The 22,045-nt window shown below is 41.2% G+C and overlaps 3 protein-coding genes across 3 annotated transcripts; all 3 read right to left on the bottom strand.

Moving 5' to 3' along the window:
- Positions 1-3,316: 3,316 nt before the first annotated feature.
- LOC106576255 (uncharacterized) lies at positions 3,317-5,541 on the bottom strand. Its single transcript, XM_014153321.2, has 6 exons — positions 5,421-5,541; positions 5,156-5,194; positions 4,631-4,879; positions 4,157-4,411; positions 3,683-3,931; positions 3,317-3,553 (listed from the first exon to the last, which is right to left on the bottom strand). Exons 1-6 carry the CDS (start codon positions 5,473-5,475, stop codon positions 3,432-3,434), a joined length of 969 nt encoding a protein of 322 aa, XP_014008796.1. The 5' UTR covers positions 5,476-5,541; the 3' UTR covers positions 3,317-3,431.
- Positions 5,542-13,782: 8,241 nt separating this feature from the next.
- On the bottom strand, positions 13,783-15,530 carry LOC106576254 (hemagglutinin/amebocyte aggregation factor). Its single transcript, XM_014153320.2, has 5 exons — positions 15,399-15,530; positions 15,125-15,203; positions 14,572-14,760; positions 14,167-14,319; positions 13,783-13,925 (listed from the first exon to the last, which is right to left on the bottom strand). The coding sequence occupies exons 1-5, from the start codon at positions 15,454-15,456 to the stop codon at positions 13,880-13,882; spliced, it is 525 nt and encodes a 174-aa protein (XP_014008795.1). The 5' UTR covers positions 15,457-15,530; the 3' UTR covers positions 13,783-13,879.
- Positions 15,531-16,305: 775 nt separating this feature from the next.
- Positions 16,306-21,807, bottom strand: LOC106576243 (mitogen-activated protein kinase 12). The gene is made up of 12 exons (XM_014153309.2): positions 21,452-21,807; positions 20,605-20,734; positions 19,469-19,527; positions 19,259-19,370; positions 18,992-19,021; positions 18,772-18,819; positions 18,331-18,445; positions 17,986-18,057; positions 17,677-17,756; positions 17,473-17,551; positions 17,128-17,301; positions 16,306-16,528 (listed from the first exon to the last, which is right to left on the bottom strand). The coding sequence occupies exons 1-12, from the start codon at positions 21,568-21,570 to the stop codon at positions 16,452-16,454; spliced, it is 1,095 nt and encodes a 364-aa protein (XP_014008784.1). The 5' UTR covers positions 21,571-21,807; the 3' UTR covers positions 16,306-16,451.
- Positions 21,808-22,045: the final 238 nt, after the last annotated feature.

The following is a 22,045-nucleotide window of genomic DNA, read 5'->3' as shown; positions in this document are numbered from 1 at the left end:
AACATCCCACAGCTGGTTGGACTGGAGGACGGTACAGTGCAGTACAGTACTGGTGGAAAGTTTGGACTAGCAACATCAACTGAGTCCGTACTTCAGGCCTCTGCCACAGATCAAGCTGGACCAGTAATTATCATTGTCATTACATTGAATGAGCTTATTCGTATCAGATGAAAATAGAGGTCAATTTATGTTATACACTGTCTTCAGAAAGTAGTCACATCCCTTGACTTTTTCAACATTTTGTTGTTACTAAGTGGGATTGAAATGGATTTAATTGTCATTTTCTGTCAACGATCTACACAAAATACTCTATAATGTCAAAGCGGAAAAAAGGATCTATAATTTGTAAAAAAAAAAAAGACAAATAAAACACTAATATTTCTTGATTTAGATAAGCATTCAACCTCCTGAATCAGCGATTACAGCTGCGAGTCTTTCTGGGTAAATCTCTAAGAGCTTTCCACACCTGGATTGTGCAATATTTGCCCATTATTCTTGTCACAATTCTTCAAGCTCTGTCAAATTTGTTGTTGATCATTGCTAAACAACAAATTTTAGGTTTTGCCATTGATTATCGAGCAGATTTAAGTTAAAACTGTAACTAGGCCACTTAGGAACATTCAATGTCTTCTTGGTAAGCAACTCCTGTTTAGATTTGGCTTTGTGTTTTAGGTTATTGTCTTGCTGAAAGGTGAATTCATCTCCCAGTGTCTGATGGAAAGCAGACTGAACCAGATTTTCCTCTAGGATTTTGCCTGTGCTTAGCTCCATTCCGTTTATTTTTTATCTTGAAAAACTCCACAGTCCTTAACAATTATATGCATTAACAATTACATGCATACCCATAACATGACACAGCCACCACTACGTTTGAAAATGTGGAGCGTGCTAGTCAGTAATGTGTTGTATTGGATTTGCCCCAAGCATAAGACTTTCTATTCAGGATAAAAAAGTGAATTGCTTTGCCAATTTCTTTTGCAGTATTACGTTAGTGCCTTTGTTGCAAACAGGATGCATGTTTTTGAATATTTTTATTTTGTAAAGGCTTCCTTCTTTTCCCTCTGTCAATTAGGTTAGTATTGTTAATTACAATGTTGTTGATCCATCCTCAGTTTTCTCCTATCACAGCCATTCAACTCTGTAACTGATTTAAATTCACCATTGGCCTCGTGGTGATATCCCTGAGCGGTTTGACTCCTCTCCAGCAACTGAGTTTGGAAGGACGCCTGTATCTTTGTAGGAACTGGGTGTATTGATACACCATCCAAAGTTTAATTAATAACTTCACCATGCTCAAAGGGATCTTCAATGTCTGCTTTTTATTTTATTTATACCCATCTACCAATAGGTGCCCTTCTTTGCATGGCATTAAAAAACCTCCCTAGTCTTTGTGGTTGAATCTGTGTTTTAAATTCACTGCTCAACTGAGGGACCTTACAGTTAATTGTATTTGTGGGGTACAGAGATGAGATAGTCATTCAACAATTATGGTAAACACTACTATTGCACACAGAGGGAGTCAATGCAACTTACAGTATGTGACTTGTTAAACACATGTTTACTCCTGAACTTATTAGGCTTGCCATAACAAAGGGTTTGAATACGTATTGACTCAAGACATTTCAGATTTTCATTTTTAATTCATTAGTAAAAAAATATACAATACCGTTCAAAAGTTTGGGGTCACTTGTCCTTGTTTTTGAAAGAAAACCAATTTTTTGTCCATTTAAATAACATCAAATTGATCAGAAATACAGTGCAGACTTTGTTAATGTTGTAAATGACTATTGTGGCTGGAAATGGCAGATTTTCAGTGGAATATCTACATAGGCGTACAGAGGCCCATTACCAGCAACCATCACTCCTGTGTTCCAATGGCACGTTGTGTTAGCTAATCCAAGTTGATCATTTTAAAAGGCCAATTGATCATTAGAAAGCCCTTTTGCAATTATGTTAGCACAGCTGAAAACTGTTGTACTGTTTAAAGAAGCAATAAAACTGGCCTTCTTTAGACTAGTTGAGTATCAGCAGAATAACAGTTACATGTAGTGGAGTTACTTTTAGTCATTTCCATATTAATTCAACATTTACCAATATTTTTTTTGGCAACGTGAGAAATTGCCAAGAAACTGAAGATCTCATACAACAATGTGTACTACTCACTTCACAGAACAGCGCAAACTGGCCCTGACCAGAATAGAAAGAGGAGTGGGATGCCCCGGTGCACAACTGAGCAAGAGGACAAGTACATTAGAGTGTCTAGTTTGAGAAACAGACACCTCACAAGTCCTCAACTGGCAGCTTCATTAAATAGTACCCGCAAAACACCAGTCTGAACGTCAACAGTGAAGAGGCGACTCCGGGATGCTGGCCATCTAGGCAGACTTGAAAAAAAAAAGCCATATCTCAGACTGGCCAATGAAAAGAAAAGATTAAGATGGGCAAAAGAACACAGACACTGGACAGAGTGTCACGACTTCCACCGAAGTCGGTCCCTCTCTTTGTTCGGGCGGTGTTCGGCGGTCGACGTCACCGATCTTCTAGCCATCACTTATCCATTTTTCATTTTCCATTGGTTTTGTCTTGTCTTACTTCACACCTGGTTCCAATCCCATCAATTACATGTTGTGTATTTAACCCTCTGTTTCCCATCATGTCCTTGTCAGAGATTGTTTGTTTTGTATGTTCGTGTATTATGCATTGGTGCGCGACGGGTTCTTGAACCCACTTTTATTTATCATGTAACTTTGGTTTTGGAGTTTTGTTAAGTCTATTAAACGACTCCATTTATACCAAGTTCGATTCTCCTGCGCCTGACTTCCCTGCCACCTACGCACACGACATTACACAGAGGAACATCCCGGAGTCATCTCTTCACTGTTGATGTTGAGACTGATGTTTTATGGGTACTATTGGATTAGCTAACATAACGTGCCATTGGAACACAGAAGTGATGGTTGCTGTTAATGGGCCTCTGTACGCCTATGTAGATTTTCCACAAAAAATCTGTCGTTTCCAGCTACAATAGTCATTTACAACATTAACAATGTCTACACTGTATTTCTGATCAATTTGATGTTATTGTAATGAACAAAAAATGTGATTTTCTTTCAAAAACAAGGACATTTCTAAGTGACCCCAAACTTTTGAACAGTAGTGTATATATATCAAAAACATAATTCCACTTTGACATTATGGGGTATTGTGCGTAGGCCAGTGACAAAAACATCTAAACGTGTTCTATTTTCAATTCAGACTCTAACACAACAAAATGTGGAAGTCAGGGAGTGTGAATACTTTCTGAAGTCACTGTAGCTGGTATTCAAGGTTTTAATGTCTTGTCTGTTTTCGGTCTATATTCCTGTTTTACAGCTTTAATGCTCTGGAACCTGGTGTTGTTGTCAGCAAGGAGTGTTCGGACTCAATCGGGACTAGGTTTCAGCTGCTGTACAATGCTGATGCTTCCTCCCAGAGATGGTCTGCTTGTACAAACACAAACTGGACACAGCTTGACAACCATATTTTTTGGAGAGGATCTTTTTTTTGTCATTGTCTGCAACACGCACAAAAACATTCCAAAAGGAACACACAAAAAAACATGATATTAGGTCAGATAATGTTTATGACAGCATAAAAGTTAAAGTAGTTGCTAAAATGTACAATCATGAGATTTCTGCTGTACCTTCCACCTTTACGGACTTGGTGACCACCTCAAAATGAGTTGAGACCGTATTCTGAGCGTGGCACATAATCTTCTCTGACTTCACATGTCGCTCGACCGTCATCTCCATCTCACTGCCGTGGACAGTGAGACCATCAATGGTCCAGCGGTAGTCACAAGCGGGAGTGCATTTGGCAGTGCACTGAAACATGGACTTGAAGCCGACTGCAACAGAGTCTGGGCCTATGACGTGGACCTCTGATGGACCAGCTGATAGGAGACAAAAATTAGAGGAAGAAACTGGTTCAAGTATCACTTCAACCAAAACCCCAAAATCACTCTTGAATCATCAAATATAAACTACATACTATATAAGGGAATGTGTGTATATTGATAGATGAAGCTATTGGTGTGGATATGGACAATTGCATTACACTAACAACAAGAGGGAATCTACAATTGTTAGAGGAAGCTCTAAACCTCAGAATAACCTACATGTCACAGGTATTGTCCTGGTTTCCATGGCATAGAGCCCAGACACACTGTTGATGGCCTTGCAGTTCAGGGTAACAGAGGTGGCCAACTCTTCGGGAGTTACAGTAATCTTGTTCCCCTGCCCCCCGAGCCATCGGCCCTTTATCTTCCAGGTGTAGTTGCAGGAGGGACGGCAGTCTGCGTTACACTTGAAGCTTTGTGGGGCCCCTGGTGACATCAGGGCAGGGCCTGTGATCGATACGTTGGTTGGTCCAGCTAAAAGGAGGAAACCACACACATTTAGATAATAGTCTAGATCCTACGACCAATGTGAAAACATGAGCAAAATAATTTAATCTAGCACTAATCCAGTAATTCAGACATTTTGTCAGTAAATTACAACACATTGAATTATCCCTCCATTCCTAATATCATAAAGACCATCACCTCTAATTTCAAGTGAAGTGTCATAAAAACAACAAACCACCAACACACCTAAAACCTGCAGTATCTTTGTTACTGTAGAGGACCTCCCAGAGTCATCATTCCTTGCAGTGCATGTGAGGTTTAGGGACTCCTCCCATTGGCGAGCTGTGAACAACAGCTCGTTGCCATGCCAAATCTGCCCGTCGATACTCATTCTGTAGCTACAGGAGGGAGAGCACTGGGCAGCACAGTCAAAGCTGCGTGGCACACCCACTTTAACAAAGTCAGGTCCCACAATGGTTAGTTCCAAGGGACCATCTGAAAATTACAGTGCACAATCAGGCAATGTAGGCCTACTGGTTTTAGAATGAAGGATTTCTTGGATACAGGGTGTAAATGTATTCTTGTAACAGTGATAAATTACTACAAAGATAATCCAATAAAAGGCCTTCACTTCTGTAGTTGGCTGATAGCTGATAGCACTACCCTACTATCACAGTCATTATTCAAAGTACCCAACATTCCCATCAATGCAGTGATGTGGTCCATCCTGTAATAATTTGGCTTGGCTATTATGTGATGTGGTTCACTTACTGGTACTGCCACTCCCTCCATCAGTGGTCAGAGCTGATCCTGGAAGTTCATTAAAACAGCCACAGTCTATAATCAACACATTGTAATGTAACACTATTTTCACCCAAACAAAAGCTGGACTTCTGTAGACATTGAAAGTAAATGTAGTTATAGAGCTTAACAGGAAGTGTCCAGACCTACTGACTGATGTTAAACCGATTTTGGCATCCTCAAAAATAAATGTTATCATAAAACAATGTTGTTATATATTTTTAAATCATATTACCTGCTAGGTACACTAGCAGCAGAAGCAGATTGAGCAGGGTGTGTGTATCCTTCATTGTCTTGCAGCGATGGAGTGAGGTGAATGGACACCAGGAAATATGGGACTGTTACAGAGTCAAGTAGTAGAGTGAGAAGGTAAACAAACACACCTTATCAGAGAGAACAAACTGAGAGCAAACCTGCCCTGCCCATTCATACCTGGCCATTAAAAAATATATTATTTCTGTAGTGAACAGGACGAAACAGAACTGGCAGCTTTTACTATGAACTAACATGTAGAGGGCAATGTACTGAGGTATAAAATAAATGGTCTCCAACTCTCCATCCCTGGTCCTGGGGAGCTGAAGTCAGTTAATTTACTATTTTTAATAGACAGAACCAATTGGAGGGAAAGATTAGAGACTATATGTGTAATACATGAGTGTATGACGAATATAGGAGTGTCGAGAACTTGGTTTCAGGGCATGGCTTGTACCAGAATCTCTTATCAAAAGTCAAATACAGTCCAATGATGTCATACCTTTCGTTCTTTTAATGTAATTACCTTTAACCTCAAAACGTTGTGTATAATACAAACTTTTACTTTAGCTTTAGGAAAGCAGACTGAACCACTAGGATTTTCCTCTGTGATTTTGCCTGTGTTTAGGTCAATTCCTGTCACGAATCCCACCGAAGGTGGCTCCCCTGCCTGCTCGAACGGCGCTCGGCGGTCGTCGTCGAGGGCCTACTAGCCACCGCTGATCCCTTTTTCCTTTTTTTACGCGCCCGTCTGTTTTGGCGTGACCGGTTTGTGCCGGAAGAAATAAAGGACGTTATACTATACCTCTGCTCTCTGCGCCTGACTCCTACCACCACTCCTAGTATCCCGTGAAAATTCCATTTCCTTTTTATCCTGAAAAACTCCCCAGTCCCAACGTTTACAAGCATACTTTTAACATGATGCAGCCACCAGTGGTACTCTGTAGATTATATTGGATTTGTCCCAATCATAACACTTTGTATTCAGGACAAAAAGTTAATTGCTTTGCCACATTTATTGCAGTTGTACTTTAATGCCTTGTTGCAAACAGGATGCATGTTTTGGAATATTTGTATTCTGTACAGGCTTCCTTCTTTTCATTAGGTTATTTTTGTGGAGTAACTATAATGTTGTTGATCCATCCTTAGTTTTCTCCTATCACAGCCACTAAACTCTATAACTGTTTTAAAGTCACCATTGGCCTCATAGTGAAATCCCTGAGCGGTTTCCTTCCTCTCCGGCAACTGAGTTAGGAAGGACGCTTGTATCTTTGTAGTGACTGGGTGTATTGATATACCATCCAAAATGTAATTAATAACTTCACCATGCTCAAGGGTATATTCAAACATACAAAGTATTGACTCAGGGATGTGAATACTTATGTAAATGAGATATTTCAGTTTTTCATTTCTTTATTAAATTATTATTATTTTTTAAACATAAAACCACTTTGTCATTATGGGATATTGTGTGTAGATTGGTGAGAAAAATTATCAATTTAATCAGTGTTGAGTTCAGGCTGTAACACAACAAAATGTGGAATAATGAGATCGTTGGTACTGGTGGCTTTGTAGGTGAATGCATCATCCCAGTACTGTAGTTGACCCAGGGTGTAACCTGGCAGTCAAAGGTACAAATCTTAAGGACAGAACTGCAGTAAAACCTCCAACTGAAAAGGGACAGACAATAAATTAATATTAATGTTAGTTAATTTACTATACTTTCTCCCTTCATTAAACATTCATTTTGGCAGTTAAGTAGTGGAGAGTGGAGTAACATGAGGGCACTGATCTTGTTGGTAGTTTATCAGGATTCTCAGACATTTGTAACCGAGGATACTAGAGAAACTGAGTAAAGAAGGTACTGTAATGTTTCGTAGGCCTCATCTGACTTATTACAATGTAAATTGTTCCTCAGCCTTGCTCAAAATGACTAAGACAAATTTGTGTTCCTAAGAAATTCACAAAATGCCTGAAAATCTGAATGTGATTATTCTATATACTGAAATGAAAAGACCCACCTCCTGTCCTCGTGGTGGTTACTGTGATAGCTGTACATCCCAGCAATTGCATGGTTGGTTCAGCATGTAAAGTCCATAAAGTTGTCGTAGTTATTAGCATAACCTGTCCTCGTGGTGGTTACTGTGGTATCTGAAACAAAATAATATCAGATGGTATAAGTCAGCATACATCACTATAAAACAAAAGGTATGGCCGATACTGACTAAGCATCTCTTCAGCATTACAGTTACAATTGGGGCAAAATAAAATGTTTTCCATAACACATGAAACACAAATATTTCCTACCAGTCACCCCCTTTTACCTTAATAACTACATAGATTGGAAAGGACATAAACGGTGCATCATAGTCATTATCCCACCCAGCAACTCTATATCCTGCTGGGAAACACCAATTTGTTGGCACCAGAGCTCTGTTCCAATATCCACACCATCATACTACTTAGAATGCATGCCAAATTCATTTGTTCATTCTAAGTGGTCTGCTACTATGGACATTGGAACGTAACCATTGGCAATGTTATCTATACACTACAGTAAATGGATCGAGATGACTGCTCTTACCTGTTATAAGGATGAGAAGCAGAGAGAGGTGAAGCCTGATGAAGGGATTCTCTATGTTTGGCCCTCTGCAGAGAATGTTGTCTCCTCAGACAAGGGATGGTATTTTCTACCCTTACATTAGGTAATAATCACATATGTGATTAAATCTACTTACCCAATCATCTGACAGATCAGATATCTCTGGGAAAAGGCAAGAAGGCATAGCTACAAACCTGTGACAACATTTCAAGGAATGTGGAGTAGGATCTGTGGCATAATAAACATTGCATGAGCCATCTTATCAAGCCAGTAATTTACCACACAAAGCGACACACTTTTTTGTTGTTGATTCCGTCTATACAAAGGTCTTTCTGAAGTTTAAGCCAGTCTACATGACTGTAATAAACATTAAATGTACAATGAGAAAATAATCTTTCCAGTGCACATACAGTAGCTTGATTGTCAATTGAAAATATGAACTATGAAATAGAATGTTTTCTGTCAGCTCAAAAACAATAGAACAGTATTTCAGAGTGCATTCTATATGATCAGCATATACAAATAGCACTTAATGTAAGATAATATATCTAGTGGTCAATGAATTACATTCCTTCAGATAAACATTACTTGTTAAATATCACAAAGCTATATTGTTTGTGTCTTATTAACAAAGCAATCATTCTAGTCCGGATTAAAATGCAACGGCTGTTAGGCGTATTGATCGGCTGGCTTTAGGATCATGCGGAGAATCGCTCAAAGAGAAGCTGCTAGCCTGTGCCCTTGAGCGATATTCCAGGGTGCGTTCTCAGAACATGAGCAGATCAGCTGGCAGGCATGTTCACAGTCATTTTTTGTTTAGTCCCCTCCTGTGCTCCCTGTTCACCCACGACTGCGTTGCCAAGCACGACTCCAACACCATCATTAAGTTTGCTGACGACACAACAATGGTAGGCCTGATCACCGGCAACAATGAGACAAACTACAGGAAGAAGGTCAGAGACCTGGCAGTGTGGTGGCGGGACGATAACCCCTCCCTCAACGTCAGTAAGACCAAGGAGCTGATCGTGGACTACAGGAAATGAGGGGCCGAACACACCCCCATCCACATCAACAGGGCTGCAGTGGAGCGGGTCAAGAGATTCAAGTTCCTCGGTGTCCAAATCACTATGGATTTAAAATGGTCCACTCACATGCGCACAGTCGTGAAGAAGGTGCGACAGCACCTCTTCCCCCTAAGGAAGTTGAACAGGTTTGGAAAAGGCCCTAAAATCCCCCAAAAGTTCTACAGCTGCACCATTGAGAGCATCCTGACTGGCTGCATCACTGCTTGGTATGGCAACAGCACTGCCCTCGATCGCATGGCGCTACAGAGTGTGGTGCGGACGGCCCAATACATCACTGGGGCTGAGCTCCCTGCCATCCAGGACCTCTATATCAGGCAGTGTGAAAGGAAGGCCCAGAAAATCATTAAAGACTCTAGCCCCCAAGCCATAGACTGTTCTCTTCTTCTGCACAGCAAGTGGTACTGGTGCATCAAGTCTGACACCATGAGCAGCTTCTATCCCCAAGCCATAAGACTGACAAATAGTGCCTTCAGAAAGTATCCACACCCCTTGACTTTTTCCACATTTTGTTGTGTGGGATTAAAATGGATTTAAATGTCATTTTTTGTCAACGAACTACACAAAATACTCTGTATTGTCAAAGCAAAAAAATGTATTCGAACATTTGTAAATGATTAATGAAATATAAAACACATATAAAACACTAATATATCAACCCCCTAAGTCAATACATGTTAGAATCACCTTTGGCAGAGATTACAGCTGTGAGCCTTTCTGGAAGCTTTGCACAACTGGATTGTACAATATTTGCACATCATTCTTTTTAATATTCATCAAGCCATGTCCAAGTCTTGCCATAGATTTTCAAGCCGATAAAAGGTAAAACTGTAACTAGGCCACTCAGGAACATTTAATGTCATCTTGGTAAGCAAGATATTTTTATATTTGGCCTTGTGTTTTAGATTATTGTCCTGCTGAAAGGTAAATTTGACTCTCAGTGTCTGTTGGAAAGCAGACTGAACCAGGTTTTGTCTGTGCTTAGCTCTATTACATGTATTTTTTATCCTGAAAAATTCTCCAGTCCTTAACGATTAAAAGCGTACCCATAACATGATGCAGCCACCATTATGCTTGAAAATATGGAGAGTGGTACTCAGTAATGTGTTGAATTGGATTTGCTCCAAACATAACACTGTAAACTTTAGTGCCTTTGTTGCAAACACGATGCATGTTTTTGGAAGCTTCCTTCTTTTCACTCAATTAGGTTAGTACTGTGGAATAACTACAATGTTGTTGATCCATCCTTAGTTTTCTCCTATCACAGCCATAAAATGTTTAAAGTCAGTATTGGCCTCATGGTGAAATCCCTGAGTGGTTTTCTTCCTCTCTGGCAACTGAGTTAGGAAGGACGCTTGTATTTTTGTAGTGACTGGGTGTATTGATACACCATCCAAAGTGTAATTAATAACTTCACCATGCTCAAAGGGATATTCAATGTCTGTTTACATAATTTTTACCTATCTACCAATAGGTGCCCTTCTTTGCGAGGCATTGGAATACCTCCCTGGTCTTTGTGGTTGAATCTGTGTTTTAAATTCACTGTTCCACTGAGGGACCTTACAGATAATTGTGTGGGGTACAGAGATGAGGAAGTCATTCAATGTTAAACTCTATTATTGCATACATAGTGAGTCCATGCAGTTTATTATGTGACTTGTTAAGCACATCTTTACTCCTGAACGTATTTAGACTTGCCATAACAAAGGGGTTGAATACTTATTGACTCAAGACATTTCAGCTTTTCATTTTTTATGAATTTGCAAAAATGTCTAAAAACATAATTCCAGTTTGACATTATGGGGTATTGTGTGCAGGCCCGTGACACAACTCTCAATTGAATCAACTTTAAATTCAGGCTGTAACACAACACATTTTGGAAAAAGTAAAGGGGAGTGAATTCTTTTCTGAATGCACTGTAGCTTCCCAGAGGTGTGGGATCTGACCAAAGCACAACAAGCAGGGCTAAATATATATTTATAGAAACTGATAGGATGACTGAGCTAAAGACCTTGGTGGTTTTTCAGCCACGTACATGGGTAATCTCAGTGTTTGAACAGGTGTGCTGAAATGGAAAAGTTTAACATAAATACACTAAATAACAGCATAATCTCTCAGGAATTACATAACAGGATGGTTTTTGTGTGCTAGAAATGTTTCCCAACTATTTTTAATTGACCTCTGTGTTACAGTGAGAACCATGGGTCAAGTGTAAATGGGTCAGGGGTTACTTGGCTGCTAGTTTGAAAAGAAACAGACACCATTGGGAAGATCTTTCAAAATGAAAAGGTTTAAATATGTTAACTTCATAACTAATCAACCAATAAACTACATTATGTACATCACATTCTCTCCACTGATGTGATCACGGTTGACAACTCCCTTGTGTCCTCCTCCCAGAGTGCTAAGAGCCTTGGCGTGACCCTGGACAACACCCTGTCGTTCTCCACTAACATCAAGGCGGTGACCCGATCCTGTAGGTTCATGCTCTACAACATTCGCAGAGTACGACCCTGCCTCACACAGGAAGCGGCGCAGGTCCTAATCCAGGCATCCAGGCACTTGTCATCTCCCGTCTGGATTACTGCAACTCGTTGTTGGCTGGGCTCCCTGCCTGTGCCATTAAACCCCTACAACTCATCCAGAACGCCGCAGCCCGTCTGGTGTTCAACCTTCCCAAGTTCTCTCACGTCACCCCGCTCCTCCGCTCTATCCACTGGCTTCCAGTCGAAGCTCGCATCCGCTACAAGACCATGGTGCTTGCCTACGGAGCTGTGAGGGGAACGGCACCTCCGTACCTTCAGGCTCTGATCAGGCCCTACACCCAAACAAGGGCACTGCGTTCATCCACCTCTGGCCTGCTCGCCTCCCTACACAGTTCCCGCTCAGCCCAGTCAAAACTGTTCGCTGCTCTGGCACCCCAATGGTGGAACAAGCTCCCTCACGACGCCAGGACAGCGGAGTCAATCACCACCTTCCGGAGACACCTGAAACCCCACCTCTTCAAGGAATACCTGGGATAGGATAAAGTAATCCTTCTAACCCCCCCTTAAAAGATTTAGATGCACTATTGTAAAGTGGTTGTTCCACTGGATATTATAAGGTGAATGCACCAATTTGTAAGTCGCTCTGGATAAGAGCGTCTGCTAAATGACTTAAATGTAAATGTAAGTAGAGTCCCACAAGATCTGTCCAAATATGATTGTGTGAAAACAATCAACAGAATTAGATGTTTTCCTAACAAGCTGAAAGGGTTCAGAGCAATTTAAGCCCAGCTCACTAGATAAACATTTTTACACTACCAAACTGGGGGGAAATCAACTTTATATCAGGTCAGTTTAGGACCGTTAGGCAGGCTCGAGAGGACACGGCCACTTAGGCAGACTAGAACAGCATACACTTTTCTCAATGCATACATGCCTGACTGCAGTATCTCAGTAAATGCCTTAAAGGGGAAGTTCAGTATTTTACACCTTCATGTTAGATGGATCCTCCCCTGAAGGTTGTCTATGGGCCAGGAGAAACTGTAATTCATGGTTAAGGTGTTTAAGAATTGAAGAAGTCTAATCACTTAAAGTAACGTCAAACCAAATAATTCAGTTAATTTGTCTATGGCTTTGTTAACAGGCACTGCATTTATTTAGTTACCTTTAGGCTAGTCAGTTAAGAACAAATTCTTATTTTCAATGACGGCCTAGGAACAGTGGGTTAACTGTCTTGTTCAGGGGCAGAACAACAGATTTTTACCTTGTCAGCTCAGGGATTCAATCTTGCAACCTTTCGGTTACTAGTTCAACGCTCTAACCACTAGGCCCACATCACTCCCATTGATTTTAAACCAGCAGAGGCTAAAGTTAGCTGAAGTTTCTAGTGGCTGTTAGATGAAAAACCAAATCATGTATTACAGTTTCTCCTGATCCATAGACTACTTTCAGGGGCAGGAACCATCTAAAATGAAGTTGTAAAATACTGAACTTCCCCTTTAACCCCAACACTTTTTTTTGTGTGTATTTTCTTAAAACTGCATTGTTGGTTAATTAAGGGCTTGTAAGTAAGCATTTCACTGTAAGGTCTACACCTGTTGTATTCGGCGCATGAGACAAATACAATTTGATTTGATTTGGCTAACTCTATCCCTAAACCTAACCATAGCAAGCTGTTGCATATCAACAGAGTTGCAGTTGATAGTCTGTTGATGGTTTGAGCCGCTGTAGATCATCTATAGGGGACTATCCAAATAAAGTGTGACCCAATGTTTTAGTAATTATTGTCTGAGATAACCATTTGCCGTCCATTACAGTACTGTATACAGTTTATACAATGGGGCAAAAAAGTATTTAGTCAGCCACCAATTGTGCAAGTTCTCCCACTTAAAAAGATGAGAGAGGCCTGTAATTTTCATCATAGGTACACGTCAACTATGACAGACAAAATGAGAAAAAAAATCCAGAAAATCACATTGTAGGATTTGTTATGAATTTATTTGCAAATTAGTTGAAGTATACCTATGATGAAAATTACAGGCCTCTCTCATCTTTTTAAGTGGGAGAACTTGCACAATTGGTGGCTGACTAAATACTTTTTTGCCCCACTGTATCTTGACCAGAAACCAAGCATAATCAATAATTTAAACGTTAGTGCAGTGAAATGAAACACAATAATTTGTTACATGTATCTTTAATCATGAATTTCTTTCAAGATTATCAAGCGACAACAATGGATCAAATAATCTGATTGTAGGAAGAATCAGTTATAGATTCAGCATGACCTTCTGGTACAGTATTGGTATTTCCAGCGACGATCTCTGAAAGTACACAAGACAAACAGACATTTTGTTCCTGTTAGTTTTGTAGTCAATTCATCCTTTGCTGAAGCTTGTTTCATCCAACAGCAAAAATATGACACACAGATACTGTAGACACACACACAACACACACACACACACACACACACACACACACACACACACACACACACACAGAGAGAGAGAAAATACTTGGAATCCGTAACATTAGCATACAGTACCAATGAATAATCATACTCACTCATGCTTGTTTTCATGGTAGCTTTCAGCTGCAATCAGGTAGGAATTTGGTGGGACATCAAAAGTGAAGGCCTCATCAAACCAGTTTACGTAGTTGGTCCACTGGCAGGTATCAGTACAGAAGTTGCTGGTTCCACAGCAGGTGAACTTCCATCTGTACAATGGTGGAAATGAGGTTTGAATTATGATATATTTTTTGTATTGACCTTGTAATTCACATTATAGTAGGGTTGTTCAACAAAAACAGTGCCTCCGTCAACCCTGTGTCACTTCTAGGAAGATCTTACACATTTTAATCCCCAAATGTCTCAAAGTTTCACCATCATTGTAAAGCCCTAGTTATTTGGTTTGATTTCTTGAAGATTTGTATTTATTTCATGTTAATAGTGATTCATTTACATCTTACCTTCTGTCCTCATGCTTGTTCTCATGATAGCTGTTCATCCCTGTGATGACCTGGTGGCTTGGGCATTGGTAGCTGAAAGGTTTGTCGAAGTCATTTACGTAGGAAGATGTGAAGCAGTTAGTTGCTGAGTCAAACGTGGCTTTGCACCCAAAGTCCCACAGACGGTCTTCATGTTTGTTGTGATGCTCACTAAAATTGGATAAATACATTACAATGCACAAATTAATAGTTGAATTTATACGAAAACAAACATTTATGCAGGTTGAAGGTTTTATTGTTGCCCAACATATTTTGTCTGGAATGCAATTACAATAACCTAAATCCAAAATACAGAGTTAAACCAGAGTTTCATTTCTCAAAATGGAAAATTGCAAATCTGAATCAGCAGCAACTCTGTTGATATGCAACAGCTAGCTAGGGTTTGAGAAAGGGTTAGGGTTAACTCAGCACTGCAGCAGTAAAAAGCACACTCTGATTTGGAACTCTGTGCTTGTGAGTCAGTGCAGAATTCAGGTTTTGCAGAAGATTGGTTGTATGGAATATAAGGAATCACCTCACTATGCGAGAGATGGATTGCCCTGAGGGGCAATTAAAATCTAACGGCTGGTCATAGCTGTTCTGCCAGCGGAGGTCTGCAACACACAAACAAGGGCACAATAAAAACGTAATTGATTACCGTAGTAATCAGCACCTCCTTCTCCTTTTTTAAAGATTTCTGACCACACACATTGCTTTTTGATTGAAATATTAAGTCCACATTTTGAGTTACTCTGCTACACATATGCTCAGGCTTTAATCCACAACCTCACATGTAACATAAAGCATACCTTTTCCATTGACCAACACACCAGCAAGAAGCAGAATAAAGACGTCGGCTCTCTTCATGGCTTTCAGAGGCTTTTGAGGGGGCCAAACTAAAATCAGCAAGGTTGGTGCTCCATTTATAGACAGACGCGATCTGTGTCCTTGCTGGACCTTAGGCCACGTACGTGGGTAATCTCAGTGTTTGAGCAGGTGTATTGCAGTCTAAAAAATATTGCAGTCAATTCATGTTATATTGAACATGCAACATGCAACAATTTCAACGATTTTACTGAGTTACAGTTCATATAAGGAAATCAGTCAATTGAAATCCATTAGGCCCTAATCTATGGATTTCCATGATTGGGCGGGGGGCTCAGCCATTGGGTGGGCTTTGGAGGGCGTAGGCCCATCCACTTGGGAGCCAGGCCAAGCCAATCAGAATTCGTTTTTCCCCACAAAAGGGCTTTATTACAGACAGAAATACTCAATTTCATCAGCTGTCCGGGTGGCTGGTGTCAGACTATCTGGCAGGTGAAGGATCCGGATGTGGAGTTCCTGGGTTGGCGTGCTTACATGTGGTCTGAGGTTGTGAGGCCGGTTGGACATACTGCTAAATTCTCTAAAACGACGTTGGAGGCAGCTTATGGTAGAGAAATCAACATGAAATTCTCTGGCAACAGTTCTGGTGGACATTCCTGCAGTCAGCATGCCAATGGCACTCTCCCTCAAAGCTTGAGACATCTGTGGCATTGTTTTGTGACAAAACTGCTCATTTTAGAGTGGCCTTTTATTGATGAACATTTGATGAACTATCCCTCTAAAGTCTCAGTTTACAGTCATTCTCATGGTTTACGGGGAAGTAAGCAATAATTTATTTCCCAGGGGCTCATTGGTTGGCTGTTACAGTAGTTCCACAATTACACAAGACAATATCTTTGAAAATGTTTATTTGTCAGAAAATCAATTTATAATCAATAAACTACATTCTGTACATTGGATTCGCATTACATCTGTACAACAATACAACAATGCCTTATAATAATCATTGACAGGTATTGAGAGGTATGTGTGTACTCTCAGAGTGATGTCTCTTTGGGGTCCTTGATCTCTGTTGCTGCAGGCCTGAAGGACAGAATCTCTGTGAATGTGTAACCTGTAGGAGATATTATCACAAGAAATTACTAATTAGTTACTCTGTAGACTCTATAGGTTTTTCTTCCTCTTTCTTTCTCTCAAGCTGAACGTGTTATCACACATCCATCTCCCTCATCTTTCTCTCCTTCTATCATGTGGAATGACCAAAGGAATGTTTTTCCTTAAGCCCTCTTCCTAGGGAAAGAGATACCTAGTCAGTTGCTGAATGCGTTCAACCGAAAAGCATCTTCTGTATTTAACCCAACCCCCCAATCAGAGCGATGCAGGGGGCTGCCTTAATTGACATCCACATCATCAGCACCCAGGGAGCAGTTGTTGCTCTGCGCATGGGCAGAATTGCATAGTTTTCTACCTTGCCAGCTTGGGGATTCAAACCAACAACCTTTCAGCTACCTGCCCAACGGTCTTAACCTCTAGGCTACCAGCCACTTCATCCTCCATCTCTCCCCCTTTTTTCCTCTGCCTGTATCTCCTTCTCTCTCTCCCTCCCTCCTCCCCAGCTCCCCCTACATCTCTCTCACTCTCTCTCCCATATCTTCCTCCTCCCTCCCCCTGCTCTCCATCTCTTTCTTCAGCTTCCCTCCATCCATCTCTCACGTTTCCACTGCTCCAGGAGTAGGTCTGTGTTGTCCATGGAGTGATCGTAGGGCTGGGCCTCAGTCTCCTCCTCTGGTTCTCTGAACTCGCTGAAAAAGGGCATGGCCAGCGCCTCCGACGCACTCACCCTCCGCTCAGGGTCCAGCAACAGCATGCGCTCCAGCACACACACCGCTGCCACACAGAGGTATACAGTGTCAATAGCGGTGTTATGGTCAGAAGGACACTCCTGACAATAGTTAGAAACAGTTGCTGTTTTGTAAACCTCCGTTTTGATCCTTTAGTAATAGACTGTCAAATTCAACTAACTGCGTGTTCACATCATAGTATTGAATGTCTGCTCACCGTCTGAGCTAGCTTTGGAAAAAAGAAAGTGCAAATCTTTCTTTGGTACTTTGGGAAGGCTCCGTATGTAGTTTTTGGCCTGTTGGAAGAGGAGCAGATTTACCTGGGAGTGTATGTGGTATTCTATTCCTATGTACTCTAGTAGGCTGTGTTTTCTTTGAATGTGTACTATCTGAATGTATTTTGAGCGTCCACATGACTTACATCTTGGCTTTGTAGCTTCGTAACAAAGTCTGCAGTGGGTGTACCAGTGATCTTCATGATCTCTTTCAGTTGGTCCAGGTCTGTGCTCACCCAGGGGTCAAGGCTCATAGCTCATGTGGTACAGGAAGTCACATTCACATGGTGCTCATACTATATATGCTTAGCCATAATAAGCTTACAGAACTAGTCTTTGACAGGTTGATAACATATAATTATGACTAATGCACCTGCTGATTTGCCTAGCAGGATCATTATTCTGCAATAGTTGTGTGGGGTGAAGACAGAGTAGTAAACACTGAAAAAGGATACGGTCATTTCCTTTGAACAGCGGCTTCCCCAGCAGCATCTCCGCCATGATGCAGCCCACCGACCAGATATCCACTGACGCGAGGACAAAGACATATATAGGATTGAATGGTCTTTCAGTACCACATTGCTACCAAACTGCTACCATACCAGTGAGTTCAGTTACAAATATATTTAACACAAATTGTACAAAGAGATAGATCTCCATAGGACCTCATACTGTAGGACATTTTTCTGGTTACAATAGCATGATTAATCATGGCGATAACACAGTTTTTGACATTAGAAAGTACTGCCATCATGTGGACAAAGAAGGCAGCCATGAATGAGTGTATGAGAGAGACTCACCAGTCTGGGTATAGTGCATCCAATTGAGGATTACCTCAGGGGCTCTGTACCAGCGAGTGACGACGTACCCCGTCATCTCTGTGTCCGTCTGCCGAGCCAGCCCGAAGTCAAGGATCTGAGACAGACAGAGAGAGAGTTGCTTTGGCTACATTGGATTGTCCCTTTTATGACAATAAAGTACAGGAGGTTGGTGGCACCTTAATTGGGGAGGACGGGCTTGTGGTAATGGCATGAGTGGAATAGTAGAATGGTATCAAATACAGGGTTTCCAGGTGTTTGATGCCATCCCATTCCATCTGCTCCGTTCCAGCCATTAGTATGATCTGTCCTCCCCTCAGCAGCCTCCACTTCAATAAAGTGTATTTCAGTTAAATCGAGAGAGAGCGAGACTGAACAGGTAAAGCACAGTGCTTATCACAGGTCTGGTGATACATGTAGTACCTTTAGCTCGCAGTCTTCGTTGACAGATAAATTTCCAGGTTTGAGATCCTGTTGGTATTTAGAAAAATTACATTATCATGCTGCCAGATTGACGCAAACACACGCAAGCACCCACACAAAGAGCTTCTGATATGGAAAACGGCATGAATAGCAGTGGGCGTCAAAAAGAGCAAGGGCCCCAAACCCATTGCACATAGTTGAAAGGTCAGAGGTTACGCACCCTGTGGATGATCCCTGCAGAGTGGATATACTGTGGGGAGTCACAAAAGACCAGGAAAAGAGAACGTCTTAAAATTAGAAAAAGAAGGTGGTATTCAAGTATATTCTGGGAAACATTTAAACCTTCTGTATAAACTGCCTTTTTTTGGTATCATATTTGAATGTTGGGGATAAAAATCAGCATTTGTAGGTATATCTTTTAAACTGCTTAGAATTGTATATATATATATTGTTCTTTTGAGTGCATGTGTATGTATGCAACTCTAACCTTGAGTCCTTTCAGCATTTGATAGACGAGGAATTGCACCCTGTCCTGTGACAATCTCTCCATCTTCATCAGTTTCCCCAGATCAGTACCCATGAATGGCATTACCAGGTAACTGAGAATGACAGGAGAAAAGGAAAAAATGTATACTTCACTGTGAATAAAAACATTCAATATATGAACAGGAAGGGTATTGGACAAAGAGGTACTTACAAGTCATGAAACCTGTCCAATGAGATCTCAGAGGTGAACACATCCAGCAGTCCAATCACCTAATCCAAGCCAATCAAAGAATAACAGAAAATAAATAGAATAGCTCAATTATAGACTAACTGGAGATTATTTTATTTTGCATCATTATGATGAATTACAGTATCAGGAAATGATTCCCACTTGAATTCCCACACACACACACACACACACACACACACACACACACACACACACACACACACACACACACACACACACACACACACACACACACACACACACACACACACACACACACACACAAAATTGTGATATGGGGTGTGTCTCTGTCGTTCTAGAGTGAGCCACTGACTAAAGTAGATGTTGCTATGAGGCATTTTTCCCACAACATGGATTGGCTTCCTTCTCAGACTTTCCTTGTGTACCATTATTAAACTCTACCTACTCCCTGTATACCCAGTAGACCTCTGAAATCAGTGGTCACCAAGTCCAACCCTGGTCCAGGAGAGCTACAACATGTAATTTAACCTTTATTTAACTAGGCAAGTCAGTTAAGAACAAATGCTTATTTACAATGACAGCCTACGGGGGAACAGTGGGTTACCTGCCTTGTTCAGGGGCAGAATGACTGATTTTTACCTTGTCAGCTCAGGGATTCAATCCAGCAACCTTTCAGTTACTGGCCCAACACTCTAACCATGAGGCTACCTGCCGCCCCAAATTGAATGCCTGATTCAACTTCTCAAATCAAGACTCAGAACCTGTGCCTGCCTCAAATGAATATCTCTATAATCTTGATATGATGTGTTTCTGTTTAGTATTATGGGTTGTGATGTGACTATTACCAATGTGATCTTTCTGACTACTCTGCTACTGACTAATTGCCAATCATAAGGAACAGCTGTGTTTGTCTCACTCTGTGCAAAAAAGAAACTGTCACTGCTCTCTGCACGCAGCCTAGGCCATAAGGATTTGAACAGTTTGCTATGGATAAAAGTGAGTTTTAAACGCAGTACTGCAGAGTTGCGCCATTTCGTTTTTAGACAAGGCCTAATTAGTGGTCTGAAACAGACACATTTTCTATTTATGTGCATTTATGTGCACCATTAGGTGCATATTTCAGGAAAGGCCCTCACATTTTCGTGCTTCATGTGCTTGAGGAGTCGGAGCTCTCTGTAGGCCCTCTTGGCGAAGAGCTTTGACTGGAAGGGTCTGTGGAGCTTCTTGATGGCCACCCTCACCCCAGTCCTGTGGTCCTGGGCGGAACTGCAGCAAGAAATGTAGGTACAGGGAAGAAAACATTTTATCAATGTTGGCCATTGGTGGTGGTAGCCTACTGAACAAGGACCCAACTCTTTTTTTTTTCCTTTTTGAATGCTTGATTAATTATTTCTTTAAAATAATTTACATCCAAATATCATGTTTTATAATCAAGTGGTTGGGCCTACTTCAAAGACATTCTTGGGTATTTCTGGAATTCAAGTAGAAACATTTGGTCGGCATATCCCAAGAAACATTGCGCAAAGACCCAGAACAGATGTAGGCCGATGCACTTAAATCGAAATCTTCTGCTCACTAAAATCCAACAAACAATGAGGCCAATGGGGGTTCTTTGTTATGCTTTTCCCGACTTCACAAAGCCCAAAAAGTCCCTGCGGTGTAAGCTATGTTTAGGAATGAAACAGAAACCGCATAATGTAAAGGTTGTTTCTTCACTATTCATCAAATAGCACCGATGTTTGTTGATGACTTAATTCGGACACAATCCAGCGCTCCACTGCACAAAAACTTCACTTTAACCACATGAAGAATGCATGAGATGAACAGTTCCTAAAAAAAAAACGATGCTAATTTTAGGAACGAGTCACGTCTTGTTGTGGCTTGGTTTGTATTGCCTTCACATAGGCTATTGTTAACTCCAAATTCGACATTTACGAAGAGTAGCCTACCCATGTTTGATGATTAAACTCGTATAAAACTCACCATACTGTCCCATACGCGCCAGTCCCCACCTGCTTTAGCTCGCGGTATCGCTCGGGAACCTCCCATGCCGTTTTGTTTACCTCCTGACGGTAAAATCCTGTCCGCGTGCGGACCGACATATCCAAATCGATTTGGGGGTCAATGTATTCCCAGCTAACTCTTAATTCAGGGATAATGAGGCGTTGTTGTGCATGAGACACTACGTTCACTTGCTCTCATGTAGCCACCTACACACTCTAGCACTCGGCTAATGCGCAATGCATTCCGTTGCCCGACAGTGGTCTCCAGTGACACGCCTAAAGAACAGTAACCAGTGGCTGGTCTCACTCGTTTTTAATACCTGAATCGCCTAGTGGCATGACCTCTCTGGATTATGTCAGAAAAAGTTAAACACTAGAGCCGCCCTGTGCTATTGATGGGCGTCTGTGTCCAGACTCATTTTAACATTTTAGTAATTTAGCAGATGCTCTTTATCCAGATTAAAGGCACATGGGCATATTTTTCACCTAGTTGACTCAGGGATTCGAACCAGCAACACTCTTAACAGCTAGGTTACGTGCCGCCCTGGCTCTTTACAAGGAATGTTGCCAAAAT

Source organism: Salmo salar, chromosome ssa17 (genome assembly GCF_905237065.1).
Source record: "Salmo salar chromosome ssa17, Ssal_v3.1, whole genome shotgun sequence".
NCBI classification, from domain to species: Eukaryota; Metazoa; Chordata; class Actinopteri; order Salmoniformes; family Salmonidae; genus Salmo; species Salmo salar.
Note: the sequence above shows the minus strand (reverse complement) of the source record. Positions and strands in the feature narration are given on the sequence as shown.